Source organism: Populus nigra, chromosome 7 (genome assembly GCF_951802175.1).
Source record: "Populus nigra chromosome 7, ddPopNigr1.1, whole genome shotgun sequence".
Taxonomy (NCBI): domain Eukaryota; kingdom Viridiplantae; phylum Streptophyta; class Magnoliopsida; order Malpighiales; family Salicaceae; genus Populus; species Populus nigra.
Genome location: NC_084858.1, coordinates 5,334,749 through 5,352,500, shown reverse-complemented (window position 1 = coordinate 5,352,500; position 17,752 = coordinate 5,334,749). Strand labels below are relative to the sequence as shown.

At 29.9% G+C, this 17,752-nt stretch overlaps 1 protein-coding gene across 1 annotated transcript; it reads left to right on the top strand.

Annotated features, from left to right (window-relative positions):
* The first annotated feature begins 1,406 nt into the window (after positions 1 to 1,406).
* On the top strand, positions 1,407 to 3,883 carry LOC133699134 (uncharacterized). Its single transcript, XM_062122282.1, has one exon. It carries the CDS (start codon positions 1,701 to 1,703, stop codon positions 3,678 to 3,680), a length of 1,980 nt encoding a protein of 659 aa, XP_061978266.1. The 5' UTR covers positions 1,407 to 1,700; the 3' UTR covers positions 3,681 to 3,883.
* Positions 3,884 to 17,752: the final 13,869 nt, after the last annotated feature.

The window sequence follows — 17,752 nt, the reverse complement described above, 5'->3', positions numbered from 1 at the left end:
GGATATCAAAACAATCTAAAAATACTAAAAAAATTATTTAAAGAAAAAAAATTCAAAATTTTACAAAAATATTTTACAATCATAAAAATAAAGTATAAGGATTAAAGGGGAAATTACAAGAAAAATCATGAGAGTAATGACTACTTTTGGCCATCTAAGTCCTAAGACTAGGCTTTCTTGTTGATTAAGTTTACTCTTTACAGTATCACCATGAAAAGAACTTATTTGATATTATATAGCAGTTATTTTTTAATGTGTTTTTTGTTTGTAAATGTATCGAAATAATTTTTTTATTTTGTTAAATTTATTTTTGACATAAGCATATCAAAAAAATTTAAAAATACTACAAAATTAATTTAAAGAAAACGAATTCAAAATTTTACAAAAATATTTTACAACGGCAAAAATAAAGTATAAAGATTAAAGGGGAAATTACAAGAAAAATCATGAGAGTAATTGCTACTTTTGGCCATCTAAGACCAGCCTTTCTTGTTGATTAAGTTTACTCTCTATAGTATCACCATGAAAAAAAGCTCATTTGATATTGTTGTAATAGTTGCTTTTTAAAATATTTTTTAATTGAAAATATATCGAAATAATATATTTTTTATTTTTAAAATTTTATTTTTGACATCAACACATCAAAACGATCTAAAACCACTAAAAAAAATTATTTAAAGAAAACAAATTCAAAATTTTAAAAAGACATTTTACAATGACAAAAACAAAGTATAAGAATTAAAGGTGAAATTACAAGAAAAATCATGAAAGTAATTGCTACTTTTAGCCATCTAAAATCAGGCTTTCTTGTTGATTAAGTTTACTCTCTACAGTATTACCATGAAAAGAACTTGTTTGATATTGTACTAACAATTATTTTTTAAAGTGTTTTTTGTTTGTAAATGTATTAGAATAATATGTTTTTTTATTTTTTAAAATTTATTTTTTACATCAACAAATCAAAATAATCTAAATATATATATAAAAATTTAATTTAAAGAAAAGAAATTTAAAATTTTACAAAAATATTTTACAACAGGCAAAAATAAAGGGACCCTGAGTTAAATGTATTGTTTTTTTTATTTTGCAAATTAGAAATTATATTAATTTTAATGTAAACGCTTTGTCTAAAACCCAGCTCTGAATAAACAGACTCTCTGTGTTCCCCAAAAGTATCTTGACTGTTCAATTTTCCAAGGCATATCACCAAAAGAAAAGAAAAGAAAAAAATTGCAATTTTTTCTTTAATATTCTTGGAGCGTGGAAAACAAACACGTAACCGACGCGCTTGGGGGTATCACTTTCTCACGTACTAAAATTGCTTAATAAAGTTCTGACCAGCCAAATTCCCTTCCTATATATAATGCAAGAAAGAATGGTAGCGAGTTCATTCAATATGGAAGATAGAGAAAATTACGTTTGACCATTACAACTCCTGCCCCCTCTTCCTTTCACAAAACTCACCGGCCACCACCACCAGAACAACCACTATCTAAACCACCACCAGCTAAGGTGGATGCAAAGTTATCAGGCATAGAGAACATAAATAGCCGCACAACCAATTGGCTCTTCTCAGGGACACACAAAGGACACAGAAACAACGCATCAAGACCCTTTTGTCTCCCAAGAATTCTCGATTGTGAATTATTTCCTAACAAGCCTCGTTGATTTGAGCTCTACGATTCTAGTCCGCTTGGGCCATGGCGGACATCGTGAAAGAGATCTTGGCAAGGCCAATACAATTAGCAGACCAAGTCACAAAATCAGCAGATGAGGCACAATCTTTCAAACAAGATTGTCTAGAACTCAAAGCCAAAACAGAGAAGCTTGCTGGGCTTTTACGCCAAGCCGCTCGTGCCAGTAATGATCTTTACGAACGTCCAACGAGGCGAATCATCGATGACACCGAACAAGTCCTCGACAAGGCCCTCACTCTTGTTATCAAATGCCGCGCCAGCGGAATTATGAAACGAATGTTCACTATCATCCCTGCTGCCGCATTTCGAAAAATATCGACGCAGCTAGAAAATTCAATAGGAGATGTTTCTTGGCTCTTGCGAGTCTCAGCTCCCGCTGATGATCGCGACGATGAGTATTTAGGCTTGCCTCCTATTGCCGCCAATGAGCCAATTCTGTGTCTCATATGGGAACAAATTGCAATACTTTATACGGGGAGTTTAGAAGACAGATCGGATGCTGCAGCTTCATTGGTTTCCTTGGCTAGAGATAATGACAGGTACGGAAAGTTGATTATAGAGGAAGGTGGGGTTGCACCATTGTTAAAGTTGGCTAAAGATGGCAAAATGGAAGGTCAGGAAAATGCTGCCAGAGCTATTGGGTTATTAGGACGTGATCCGGAAAGCGTCGAACAGATTGTGAATGCTGGGGTTTGCACCGTGTTTGCCAAAATCCTCAAAGAAGGTCACATGAAAGTTCAGGTTGTGGTGGCTTGGGCTGTTTCTGAATTAGCTGCACATCATCCGAAATGCCAAGACCATTTTGCGCAAAACAACACAATTCGATTTCTCGTCAGTCATCTTGCGTTTGAGACTGTCCAAGAACACAGCAAGTACGCAATTGCAAGCAAAAATAAAATGTCGATTCATTCAGTTTTGATGGCTACTAGTGATACTAGTCCCGATGAAGATGAACCCGCCACAAAAATTCATCATCCAGTGGATAATAAAACTCCTACTCCAATCCAGATGCACAGTGTGGTGGCCAATACCATGGCAATGAGAAGTCAGACTCTTAGCAATAACAAACCAACACAAACCCAAACCCAAACCCAAAATCTCTCAACAAATCACCCCAATACTAATCATTCGAACCATGCTAAAGGCAACCACAATATTCCGAAACAACAGCATCATCACCATGTGTCATTGGCCGGGACTAGCATCAAGGGTAGGGAATTTGAAGATCCTGCTACCAAAGCACAAATGAAGGCAATGGCAGCAAGAGCACTTTGGCAACTCGCAAAGGGAAACGTCACCGTATGCCGTACCATCACAGAGTCAAGAGCGCTTTTATGCTTTGCAGTTTTGTTAGAGAAAGGTCATGATGAAGTTCAATCCTATTCAGCAATGGCATTGATGGAAATAACAGCAGTAGCTGAACAAAATTCTGACTTGAGACGCTCCTCGTTCAAGCCCACATCCCCTGCTGCCAGAGCAGTTGTTGATCAGTTACTAAAAGTGGTTGAGAAAGCAGTCTCGGACCTCCTCATACCATGCATCCAAGCTATTGGCAACTTGGCTAGGACATTTAGAGCAACAGAAACCAGGATGATTGGGCCATTGGTGAAGCTATTAGACGAAAAGGAACCTGAGGTTACAATGGAGGCAGCAATTGCCCTGAACAAGTTCGCATCGCCAGAAAATTTCCTCTGCGTGAATCACTCCAAGGCTATTATTGCTGAAGGAGGTGCCAAACACCTAATTCAACTTGTTTACTTCGGTGAACAAATGGTTCAAGTTCTCTCTTTGATTCTCCTTTGCTACATTTCATTGCAATGCCCTGACAGTGAGGTTCTTGCGAACGAAGAGGTCCTTATTGTGCTAGAGTGGTCAACAAAGCAGGCTCATTTGTTACAAGAACCTGAAATCGAATCTTTGTTACCGGAAGCAAAGAGTAGATTGGAACTGTATCAATCAAGAGGTTCGAGAGGATTCTATTAACTCAATACCTTCATGCAGCGTGATGAAATTCTTCCATCTTTTTCCTGTTTTTGTTCTTTTTCAGTGTACATAAATTAGCATTACTGTTATCATTAATGTCGTGGTAACTAATTGCTTAGGAAGGTAACAAAAGCTTCTCGCATTCAATTTCAATTGTTAACCAACATCTTCTAATTATCTCCTACCGAGGAGCCTGTTTTTCATCTTGTTCCATGTACACTTGTGGACTGAGCCTTGTCTATAAGCTTCAAATTAAAAAGGAACCCCAGCCTGAGGTCACATATAACATAGCTCGGCTCGAATCTTGTCACCATCATCGCTACTGCAATTATCAAGGACCACCACCACCGATGCTCAGCATCCGCCGCTGCTATTGCGATGGTCCAACCATGTCTTAAACACATGCGGCCGTGATAGCTGCAATTCTGACTCGGCAACGTGTACTTCCTTTGTCGAGTAATTTCTGGCGAGTGAAGGCATCAGGCTTGCCTGTCCAATTTGAAAATAGGGTCCGTATGATTTGTGCATCATGCCAGGCTCAGATAATAACAAATATCACCAGTATTCGTCGGAATCAAATATTGTTGTGGTAAGGCTGACATCTTAGCCATTGTCCTTGTTCTTGCTGAAAGAAACTAGTCTCCAATGTTAATGGCATTTTCTGATGGCAAATCTCAAGATTAAACATAGAGGTAACTAATCATGAAGGGTTTATTACAAGCAAATTCAACGGTACGATGTGTCTACGTTGTTAAAAGTAGATAGTTAAAGTTTAATTTGATGATTAATAATATATCGTGACAATGACAATACCTACCTAAATACTCCATGAGATTTGAAGCTACTCAAAACTTTTGCCATTTTAACTAGCTGAATTAAATATTGGAGCTTGAGCTTGAAATGATCATCTTAATTGATAACACAGAGCTGTTAGGTAATGAGTCTCTGTTTAGAGGTCTCAAATCCTTGGCCTGGTCATGTCTTGAACTGAGTTTGGTTCTTGCCATAGCCTCAGTTGATGTTTTACCCAAATATTTATTTTAGTAAATTGAATAAAGGAATTAATAAGTGCTTCCTGTGCATGGTCTTAGCCAATCACTACCGATAAATTTTCTATTTTCAAAATAGTAATTTTATAGAATGAATTAGTACATATTAATTTTATATCACCGTATTATATTGCGGGTCAGATTAAAAATTTCTTTAAACTAACAAAAAATATCAAGATCATAAAAAATTATAGAGCATTGTTATTAAACCTAAACCAACATAATAGTTTTAAAACCTTTCAATCCGACCTTTTACCTGACTTGGATTTAAAATTAAATTATATAAGAGTTTTTTGACGTGATTTGATTGACTAGACTGATTCAAATACAACTTAAACAACCAAAACAAAATCTAATGATAAAATTAAGAAGCATAAAAGATGAAATTAGAAAAAAAAATACGAGAGGAAATCAAAAGCAAATTGGGGTGTCGGTTATCCCTTCACTATTCATATGAATTTTAGTAGTAATTACTATTTGATTTACGACATTGCAGGTCATTTTTTTTTGTTCTACAAAAGAATTCTATATGCTAACTTATCCAATGCATATTTGTACATAAAAAAATATAAGTGTAAATCAAGAAACTTATTCATATATATAATCAAATAAATTAAAAACTATGTGTATTAAAAAAACCATCAACAATAAATGAAAATAAAAATGAAAAAATCAACAGATATATATAGATCAAGATATTTGACCTTACAGCACATGCTTTTGACTCGATTGTGTTGAATGATTTTATTACCAAAATAGTTTTTTTATTTTATCAAACAATGATAGAAACAAATACACATGAAATTGATTGAATATAATAAAATGAAAGAAAATATTATGCAAGGTTACAGATATTAAAAATATTATATAAAAATAAATCTTTTTTTATTTATATTAAACATAAAAAAAATCATAGATGAATTATAATAATCTCTTAAGAACTTAAATACATACAAAATAATTAGAAAATAATTGTCATTTAAAAAAGACTATATAAACAAAATAAAAGAGAGAAGGGGTATTGGTTTAAATATAAATAAAAAATACATATAAAAAAATCAAGTAAAATATAATAAATTTAAAATATATATTTTTTAAAAAAAAATATGAGGCATTATTGGGCCTAACAAGCTAGGTCAACCAGCCTAACCCGTTTAGTATGGGTTTGCACACATGGGCCCTTAATTTTTTATTACATATAAGATGGTTGACCGCCCTGATTTTTTGAAAAAAAAAAATTGATATGTTGTTTGATTTTGTCTAGCCATTGTGGTAGTTAAAAAATCAAGACAAAAGTTTCTTTGACCTAAAAATTTATTTTTAACCTATTTCTGACCCAAAAAATTCTAGAAAATAATCTAAATTGAACTACTTTCATCAAATAAAACCATTTAACACGAAGATCGATAATTTTGATGAATGAAAGCAATGTCAATAATATCTTTTTCTCTCATCTCTCAAACCAAAGAGTAAAAAAAATGAATGAAGTTCTAGATCAAATTAATTTTTGCTGAAACTTTAAAAATTAAAAGTATCTAATTATTATAATTAGTAGAGAATGAGGACTAAGTTAAATATTTCACACAAAAAAATCTAAAATACCACTCATCTTTCCCCATGTTTGATTTTAATTCTTTATCTTTTAATTTTATCTTTTCTTAACAATTCCAGCCAAATTATCATCCAATTAAACACTTAAAAAGCAAAAATAAAAAGGACTAAAAAAAATTCATGGGCACAATGAATCCACGGTGCCTACAAGTTTAGGTTTTTTATTAAAGTCATCCACGTGTTTTATTTTCCCAAAGCTATTGAATTTTTTCCAAAGCTAAGTACTTTTTTTTCCGGATAAATAGTGAAAAATGTTCTTTCATCTAAACTAACAGAAAAGTCACATAACGGAAATTAAATGGAACAGTAGATTGTGGGCCTGAGAAGACCTGTCGGCCTCCGTTGAATATCTGTGCGGGACTCAATTCTCCTATATCAATATAACGCTGAGTGATGCAAATGGGCCGGACAAGAGCCTGAAAGCCAGCAAAGAGTAAGCCCACGTAATGATTTAAAAAAAAAATCCTATCTCAAGTTCTCAACAACGACAACTCTCCCTGAGTTTTTTTTTTTTCTAGTGATAATAGTTATTTTTAAAAATAATTTTTATTTAACAGTATGTTAAAGTAAATTTATTTTATTTTTTAAAATTTATTTTTAATATCAGTATATCAAAATGAACTAAAATCATCAATTAAATTATTTTAAAAACATTTTCAATTTTTAAACAATTACAGTCCAAACACACTTAAAAACCCTCTTAATATGATTGTCTAAAACACCCTAAAAAAATATATTGACGTATAAATTTATCTTTTTTTTTTATTTTCTCGATACTAAATTCTTATCTGTGGTGTAATTCAAAAAAAAAACTGTGAAAATCATGGTTCTAAAGGAATCTCTCTGCCTACTGGCAATAATATTAAAAAAGACCACCGGTCCTCTATGGGCCCATTGATTTGGATACATGGCCTTGCCTATTTTAGAAGTTAATAGAGTTTTATCCTATAGGCTTAGCTTTTGATGGCCCATAAAACTCCCTGCTGACATAATTGCTCAAGATCCGGCCCATGGAGAAATGAAAGGCTTGACGTGGACAAAATTGATGCCTGCACTGGGGACCGCCTCCAACATGGACATCTAAATCATGTTTAAGAGTATAATTATGATTATGTTTTAAAATAATTTTTATATTGAAATATATTAAAATAATATTTGTTATTTTTAAAAAATTATTTTTAAAATCATCATATTAAAACGATTTAAAATATATAAAAATATTAATTTTTAATAAAAAAATAAATTTAAATTTTTTTGATAAAACACCGTGTTTTTCAACATCCTCATCGTAGTTGTTATTAGCAGAATGAACTGAGAGAGAAAAAAAAAAGGATTTGAGTTACTTTTATAGTTTACATGAACTAAAAGTCATGTAATTTCCTTTTTCCGGTCTGATGCCAAAAATAAATCCTAAATTAAAGATTTTCAAGATCTTTTGAGAAGACATCAAATGAAATTTTCCAACAACTATTATTAGCATTTACATTGCTTTCCTACGACTTTATGGTCAATTTCATATTTGAAACCCCTTCCCTTCCCTTTTTCTTTATGACTTTTCCTTCTCATTCACATGATCAAGGGAAGGAATTTTCAATGGATATCATCAGAGACTAAAATGTTTACAATTACAGTTATCACATCATCCAATTTCCCATAATTTAAGAGTCTGATTGACAAATTATTTAAATTTAAAAATCTTATTATCTTCGTAATCATAATGGTGTGGATTCCTTTTGTGTTGTTTATTTAGGAAACGAGTGTGGACCATCTAGCCACCAAAAATTATTTCCAAGGCAACGATTATAAGGTCATGCTAATCTCAACACAATAGGGTGACGCGTGTCCTAAACATGCACGGGGATTAGTGATGATAGCTTTTATTTTTGTCTCTATCCCCACCTCAAATTTCACATGAGACCATTTAAAGAATCAAACTAACTTTTATAATTTATTGATCTATATTGTTTTCATTATTATTTTTTTATTTTAAATAAGCAATGAAATTACAAGTGTTTTTCAATTTCATCCCTTTTAATTTTTAATCTTTCAGATTTAATCTTTATTCTTTTGGTTAATATTTTTTATTTTTAATAAGCTATAAAATTACAATTGTTTTTCAATTTTATCCCCTTTTTTTTCTTTTAAATTTAGTCATCATTCTTTTGATTGTTATTTATATTGTTTGGGATTAATTTTTAGTTTTTTAAAAAAAAATTCATCATCCATGGCTTTTTTTTCTTTTAAATTTGATCTTCATTCTTTCTATTGCTATTTTTTTTTCTATGGAAAATTTTGAAAGTTTTTTTTATGATTTTATGCTTCAAAATTAAATTGGTTGAGAATTAAGTTTCTTAATTGAACACAATTCAAGAATTTAATGGGTTCTGAATTTTAGAGAGTAAACCGACTTTAGAAGGTTTGCCCACGTTGCTTTTTTTTTCCTTTTCAAATGCTAATGTTTTTTTTACTCTTTTTTTAGTTTTTTGCTTTATTATTTTTCACGGGTTGCCTTCTAGAAGATTAGTCTTAGGTATATAATGAGAGTCACCAGTTTCAAAGGTTGATATGAGTTGACTTTTGTGCTTTTTTATCATTTTTTTTAAATTAATTTATTTCAATTTCATCATTCAACATTTCATTTATTTTAAATTGGTCTCCCCACCCTTTTTTTTCTTTCCTTTCAACTGGGTTATCCTCATCAAATGCTCATAGTTGCGGAGTTAGCGAGTTAACATTTGTTAACTAAGATCTTTTTGGTTGATATGGGGTTAATCTTGACTTCATGATCAAAGTCATTGGTTTCAAAGAGTAACACAGATTGCCTTTTTTTTGGCTTAAAATTTTAATTAATTCAATTTTGATGGAAATTGGTTTTCATACTTTTTTTTTCCTATTAGGTTATCCCGATCATTTTTTTATATAATTTTATCATCCATCGGTTTTTTTTTTATCAAATTTTATCCTCGTTATTTTTATTGCTATCATTTTTCCTTTAACAACTTTTCCATATTGATATTATTTTCACGATTTCACCATTTAAAATTAAATTGGTTGAAAATTAAACTTCTTAATCGAACTTGGTTTAAGGACTTCATGATTTACATGATCGCGGGGTTTGCAGGTTAACTATGGTTGACTCATATTATATTCTATTGTATTTTTAAATTAAATTTTTTTTTTGTTATTTAACATTAAGTTGTTCAATATTTGAGGTTCATGATATTATTCATTTTTCTTTCGAACTTGGTCACTTGGTATCACGACGGGGTTAGAGACTTTGCATCATAGCTTAGGTGGGCTTGGATCGAGTTTTTCAACCTTTTTAAAATTATATTTTTCTTGATTTTTGTCCTTCGACATTTATTTGCTAAAGATTGAGTTTTACCTTTTATTTTTCATTTTTATTTTTGTAGAGTTATTGTTTTATCATTTGATTTAATAGAAATTGATCTTCAAACTTTTTTTTCATGTTTTTTTATATGAGATTATCTCAATTTTATGTTCATGGTCACAAAGTTTGCGAGTTGATCTTGTTTAACTATGGATTTTGTTTTTGTCATTTTTTTTTCTCAATTCCTCGCTTTATCAATGAGTTGTTTCATAAATGAGGTTGGCTCGGATTATTTTTTTGCTTTTTTTTCGTTATTATTTTTTTCATTTGTTAATTTATTGTTGTTGTATTTTCTTAATCATGTTATTTAAACTACAAATTGAAGTAATGACTCGGGTCTCAAATTTTTTTCCTTGAAACTCCTTTTTTACATTGAAAATGTTTTTTTGTTCAGGCTACAGCGAAGCGCCCATAAAAATCTACTAGATATACCCAAAAACAACCCTCTTTCATCGTAGAAATAGCATAATTAAAAAATATTCCAGCTTTTACTGTAACAGGTACTACAGTGATGACTAATATGTAATTTTATATTTGATATTTATCACTTTATACTTGGCCTATTTATCACCTTTTTTTTCTTATCTTTATTCTCTTGTAATATTTTTTTTATTTTTTTATTTTTTCTCTTTACTGATTTTTGAAAAAAAAAATTAATTTTATTCTTTACACTTGGAATATTTATGACTCTACACTTAGCCTATTTATTCTGTTTTTTTGTTATCTTCATTATTTTTTAATTTTTTTTAGTAATTTTTTCTTTACACTTTTTTTTTAAAAAAAAATATACAATACGAAAAGTAAATGGTGTTTCAATGTAGCAATAACAATATTATCCTATTTTTCTACTGCTTTAAAAATTAATTTGAGATCTTATACATCCTTATTAACACCTATGATCTTCACTTTATTTTATTATATGTAAGTATCGGCTTTTTAATTCATAATTTTACTTTTTACTCAATTTTAAAAAACTTATTAATAATACCTATATATTTATTCTTTTGTATTGTAAAAAAATGATATGTCCCATTACAAGGCGAGTCGAATAAAAGCATCAGAAACGGTCGAAAGAGCAAGTAAACTATCTAGTAGATTTTATACATTTTGTATCATGAAACCTATAAGTAATTGAATTATTTGTATGCATTAACATACAATTGTAGGATCTTGTCATCATAATCATTGAGTAGTTTAAAAAAGTTGATCCAAAACCATCTTATGCATAGAATGTTTCCCTTAAACATTTCAGAAGAGAGTACTCTTTTGAATGCACTCTCGCATATAATGACCTTATTTTGGATTTCCATGGTAGTAAATGCTCACCCATCTACAGACAAGCCAAGCAAAATATAAACGTCTTGCAATGTAGGTTTCATCTCACAGACACGAAGGTAAAAAATACGAGTCTCATGTCTCTATCTTTTAATTAGTGTTGTGTGCATATCATGATCCATTTTTATGTGCTGAAAACATGTAATATAATAAAAATCATCTTGCATGATGTATGGGATCACGGGATTTGAAAGCGTCATCAACTCATGAAATCTATAATACTTCTTACACAAATCTTGCACAGTAGAAGAAAAGGTACAATGTATTAACATGAATTATAGGACAATTGGCACAATAATTAGCCATCCTCGTCAAATGAAAAACAAATATACATTCACATCCCATATGGCCTTTGATTTATGTAGCTCCTGCAAATGTAGAACATAAAGATCAACCGAACCAGGATCCATATACGGAGAAACTCTACGTGTATATGAAGATGACGCACCTTACATTTATGGCATTCTAACCATGTATACCTATAAAATCAAAAATATAATTCAAAATTAGAAAATAAATAATAGAAACAAACAATTAAAATTAAATTACAAGTAATAATAAATACACATGTAGTTGTCTATCCTATTACATACATTATTTGTATTCAAAAGGTTTTTTTGATATGCCCTATTAGACCGCATATGCCATATATATGTTTTGAATGCCCCTCTCTTGCATCCATCTCATTATGTAATCGAGTTGACTTCTGTCAACTCCGACTATGTTTTAATCTTGAAAGGTTTGAATGTGATAATTGTTTAAGTGGCCAAGCAGATATGGGTATAAATATATTATTATCTCCATGCTCCACATTATATGAGTTACTGAGTTTAGACCGTCTACTCGCATACAACTCTATTATGTTCGTTCCATTTTGGACAAACATTCCCATCACATTTCTAAAATCAACATCACATGTAATCGGTATTGAAAAACACTAATGTTCTCAAACAAGACACATTTAAGTGATATATATTTCAATATCATTATAATTCAACTCAAATCTTCCCTGTATAACTTTTTTGATATCTTCAAATAACATGCCTTTAGTACCATTTAAGAATACAATATTTTAGTTAATATAAGTAATATTATTATTCCTATCAGAAACAATAACACCACCATAAGGACATGACATAAAGAAGTTTGAAGATATATTTTGTAAAATAAAAATACTCATTTCATCATAAACAAATTATCTCACAATTCAACAAAAAAAAATAATTGTTATTACTTTGAGCATAATAATAACAACAAAAAATAATTAATTAATTACAAAAGTTCAATTACAATAATTTTAGTTTTAAAAATATCAATCACGACAATTGAATATTAATTAAAAAGTAAATGATCTCATTGAAAAAAATCTTCAACATAAATTTTTTTATGAAAATTTAACGCAAAATCCAGTTGCTATAATTTCGACCATAACTTTATTAATAACATCAATTAATTAAAATCCTATCTAATTGCATTAATTAAAATAAAACTTATATCAATTCAAACAATATAATTAAATATGACAAATAATCCAATAATCAATTTAACCCTTAATTTCTCTAATTCAAATCTAATTGATTCTATAAACAACATTAATTGTATTAAAAACACATAATTACAACATTCAAAACCTAAAATTATATAATTATCAAACACAACACAATACATAATTAAATCAAAATATAAAATTTATCAATTTAATAATAAAACTGTCAAACAAAGATACAATGCAAATGTTGTCTATTGATTTTTTGATGTCTAGATGACAATTTCACCCGTTGTGGGACTGTCAACGGAAGCTTGGGTTGGCGGTCTCCAAAAAAAAAAAAAATGGTAGAAAGACTCATGAAAATAAGGGGAAGATAATTTTGGTGTGGAGTAATGGACAGTGTTTTGGACGATCGGAGGCTTGTATTTTTTCGCTTTCTAGGGTTTTTTTATTTTACAAGAGCGGTGATCTTGGAGAAAAAAAAAAGAAATATATATGCATCATAACCGGGATTCAAAATAGCAGGAATATCAATGTTTTATAATCTACCATATTTCCCCAAAACTTTTTTAAAATATACCATTCTCTGATAACTTTTTCACGAATGGCGAATCCTAAACATCAATTCAAATATTAATTTAAATAATTTATAGATTAAATACACCTGCAACCATCTTATCGAGTAAATACTGATCTGATTGTTGCTTCCGTGTCAGTTTGAAATTAACTCTTTCGCTCAACTTGAAGGTTTCTTAATCACATTTTATTAGTGCTTAATTACAATCAAAATAAAAGGCAAAGCGCCATCATCGTTTCACTCTAAAAACCCTCAATAAACTGCTTGATGACAGTGCTGGGGCCAGATAGTACACTGCCACTTTAACTTTCCTTTAACCCTTCTTTGAAAAGAACAGAGATGGGAATGGGAGAAGGAGAACCCTTTGATTTAATATTATTAATTATTAAATATTTTCTGTGAAAAGGAAAAAGCTGTTTCTGATAGCTTTTTGCTCTTCTGTGGCTCTGTTACCCAGACTGGCTCTCTTAAATAGTACATTTTGACCACTCTCTGTCCTGGTCCTGGACAAGGTTTGAAACTTGCAGCCAAATATCTGCCTCCTCAATTATTCATCACTAGCATAGTTTATGACTACCATCTGGGCTCGTGCTTCGCTGCCGGTACACCAGGAAGCTAATAATTGTATAAAAATACGAGCATTGCTTTTTTTACTTGAATGGGATAAAATAAAACGACGATTAAAAACTTAGATTAATTTATTAAATAAAATTAATTAATTACTATAAGCGTTAATAAATAAATAAAAAGTTAGTTTATTTTTTCTTCCCCGACATAAGAGCACAAGAGTGAATTGATCAACCCATTTAAATGGTGTCATAATTCACGTTTTAACATTTTTTAACTCTTGCTAAAAAGTAAAATAATAAAATATTAAAGGATTAAATTAAAAATTAAAAAAATAAAATAAAAAGATAACATATTATATTAATCAAGATTAACATGTAAAATTCAATACGTGGATATATTGACCAGGATTATAATGAGTTAACCTGTTTTGATAATTTTTCTTTTCTCTTTTCCTTCCTTTATTTTTTGTATGAATGAGCCTTGACTGAGTCTTAATTTATGATGAATTGGATTAAATTTAGAAATAAATTGAAGAGTTGTAAAAAATTAAAGATGAAATTTAAAAAAATATATCATATTATATTGGCTTTGGTCAACTTAATTTGATCGACAAAATTTACAACCCTAGTCATTGGCATAATCTCAACTAGAATAATTTCTTTAAGCTAGATGAAAAATAAAATGAAATTGTATTTTTTTTTATTTTAAGTTAAGTATAAAATAAAAATGATAGCAAAAGGTTAGATTGCATCTTAAAAAAAAGGAAAATGAATTGAACAAAAAAAAAAAGAGTTTGGTTGTTGTGTATTGACTCGTCAAAACTTTGATTTGTGCTAAGAACCAAATCGGGTCTAATGATTTATTTTTCTTAAAATTGTTGTGCATAAAAAAGAATGTAAAAAAACAAAACAAAAAAACCCTAAGAAGAGCCTAGGAACGCGAGCTTGGTGGCTCAACAACCATTAAAAAAAAAGAACTTGGGCGCACTTGACTGGTGCCCTGGGCCCGCTCGTTTGGACCTTATATTTATTTGTTTGTCTTTTTAAGGAGTAGATAACTTATCGTCCACCTTTATTTTTTAAAAATAAATAATAATTAAACGACACATCGTCTGCTAAAACAGATGACATGTCATTTGCCTGGCCATATTCCAGCCACCACAGTAGTGGCTGGAAAATCGGGGCAAGCCCATTTATTTTTCTTAAATTTACTATGCATAAAAAAGAATGTAAAAAAACAAAAAAAAAAAGCCCTAAGAAGAGCCTAGGAACACGAGCTTGGTGGCTCAACAACCATTAAAAAAAAAAAAACTTGGGCGCACTTGACTGGTGCCCTGGGCCCGCTCTCTTGGACCTCATATTTATTTGTTTGTCTTTTTAAGGAGTAGATAACTTATTGTCCACCTTTATTTTTTAAAAATAAATAATAATTAAACGACACATCATCTGCTAAAACAGATGACATGTCATTTGCCTGGCCATATTCCAGCCACCACAGTAGTGGCTGGAAAATCAGGGCAGGCCCATTTCCTAGCCTAAAATTCCATTTAAACCAAGCAACACCTCACAAACACCCTCAAATCACCTATAAACTAATTTATCAACCTAACAAACCCTGAAAACTATCATAAAACGCAAAATCAAACCATAGTAGATTTTTATTCCTCAACTTCGTTCTACCTTTTTAGTTTATATTGAGATTTTAAACAATTATTATCAAGCTATTCTCTTCAAATGAAACTTGTGGACACCATGATAAACCAATTTGGTGGCAAGAATAAGCAAAAATAATAAATTTTTTTCTCTACATCGGAATCCGACAAAACTCTCTTTCCTTCACAAAACAGGGACTTGAAAATAATAAAAATGAAATCTTATATCAAAATTGAATCTTGAAAAAAATAAAGGACTAAAAAATTCTAATTTTAAATTTTTAAGGACTAAGATGTACTTTTCACACTAAATTTAAACATATCACCTGTATTCAATGCTAGTCCTCCTTTCAATTTTGCGACACAACCAATGGTTTGCCCCCAATTAGTGTTTGATAAACATTCAAACCTCAGTTTGGAAGTGGCATGGCCATCAAATCTAAGATTGAACCTAAGTTAATGAAAAGCAATAAATCCATGTTTTTTGTGCTTTTGGATTAAGAGTATGTTTGGCAATGTAGTTTGAGTTATTTTTTAAATAATTTTTCATACTGAAATATATGTCAATAATATTTTTTTATTTTTTAAAAATTATTTTTAATATTGGCACATCAAAACAATCCAAAACATGTTAAATTTTAGCGAAAAATTACTTTTAATTATTTTTTAAAAAGTGTTTGTATTAAAAAAATATTAAATTAATTTATTTATAATTTTATAATTTTGATGTGTTAGTAATAAAAATAAAAATATATTAAAAATTATTTTTATATATTTTTATATAAAAATTATTTTAAAAAAATACACTACATTTGCGTTAAGTTAGTATCTTAATGTTATTTTGTTATATTTATTAGATATTAATAATGACATCCTCCTTATCCAATCTGATCATCAAATTATTACATGTCATTTTATTTTAAACAACAATGTTAACAGATTACTCTTTAACTATTTTTTTTTTGGTCAAACAACAAATTAAAAACAATTTTAATTTAATAAATTATGCAAAATCAATTCAACTTAAAAATTTCAACTGTTAAGTGAGGCTTTAAAATATAATTTATATTATTTTCTAACATACATCCTTAAATGAAAGCTCTTTAAACTTAAAACTTGCACAGATTCACATTACATTGTCCTTAATTTTTATTAAATAAATAGAGATGATGAGATTCAAACTTGTAAATGCTTGGTTATCAAATCTCTGATATCATGTCAAAGAATAATTTCAGTCAAAACAATTAAATTATTAGGTAAGACTCAAAACATAATTTATATTATTCAATAATTTTTAAAATCTAATTTTCCAGACCAAACAAACCCTAGTTTGTAAAATTAATTAATCACGCTATTCCATCGCCACATGATGCTTAGAAGTTTGAAGTCTACCTTGATGGAATAGAGGGACAAGACCTCATCGATAAGTCCAATCCAACAGATGCTTTGACTTTGAATTGACCACCTTTGACTAGTCTTCAAGCCTTCACAGTTTAAAAAAAATAAAAAATCTACTGCTACAGAGGTGATAAGATTAGAAAATGCAATCGACGACAAACGACGGTTGTTTCCATCACTACCCGACAAAGGTCTAGATTGTCCCAACCGAACTGACTTGAATGTAGCCCTCTCGAGAGGAATGCACATTCGGCCTGGTGCTGTAGAGTGTAGACGTGCAGAAATTGAAAAATGAATGGTTTGTTCTTTTATTTTTAAGAAGATGAAATTCATGGCCGAAATACGGTAAAGAAAAAAAAACTTTTAGATTTTAATCTTTTAACATTTGAATGGACTATAGTTGCAAAGGAAAAGGTATATATCATAAACTTGCTACCGTGAAAGAATTCGGTATGTTATCCTGTGCAGGTTTTCTTAACGTCAAAAAATAAAATCAAAACTTGTTAACGTGTTTTTTAATAAAACAATTAATTATAAATTTAAAATATAATGCATATTAAATGATATATTTTTTTAAATATTGCCTTAACTATATATTAGATAATATTTTTTAAAATATTAAGACTGCAACGTGCTAGTTTGATCTTGGTTAATCTGTTAAATTTACGACCCGGGTCATGATATTATAATAACCCTTGTAAAAATACAAATTAAAATAAATTATAAAATTCAATTACTAATCATTTCAATAATAAAATAAGAATTGTAAAAAAAATATTAAATTCAATAAAGGACAAAAAACCATATGAATTTACCCGAGTTAACCAACTAAACCCCCGACCCAAGTCATGAAATTGAAATAATCATATAAAAAACAAATCTAAAACAATTACGAAGCCCAACATTCCAAACTAGCCCAGTGTTCAAGGATGAGATCGCAAAAAAGAATAACAAAAAAAAACTCAAGTCAACCAGAGCTAACCTGCTAAACTCACGACCTA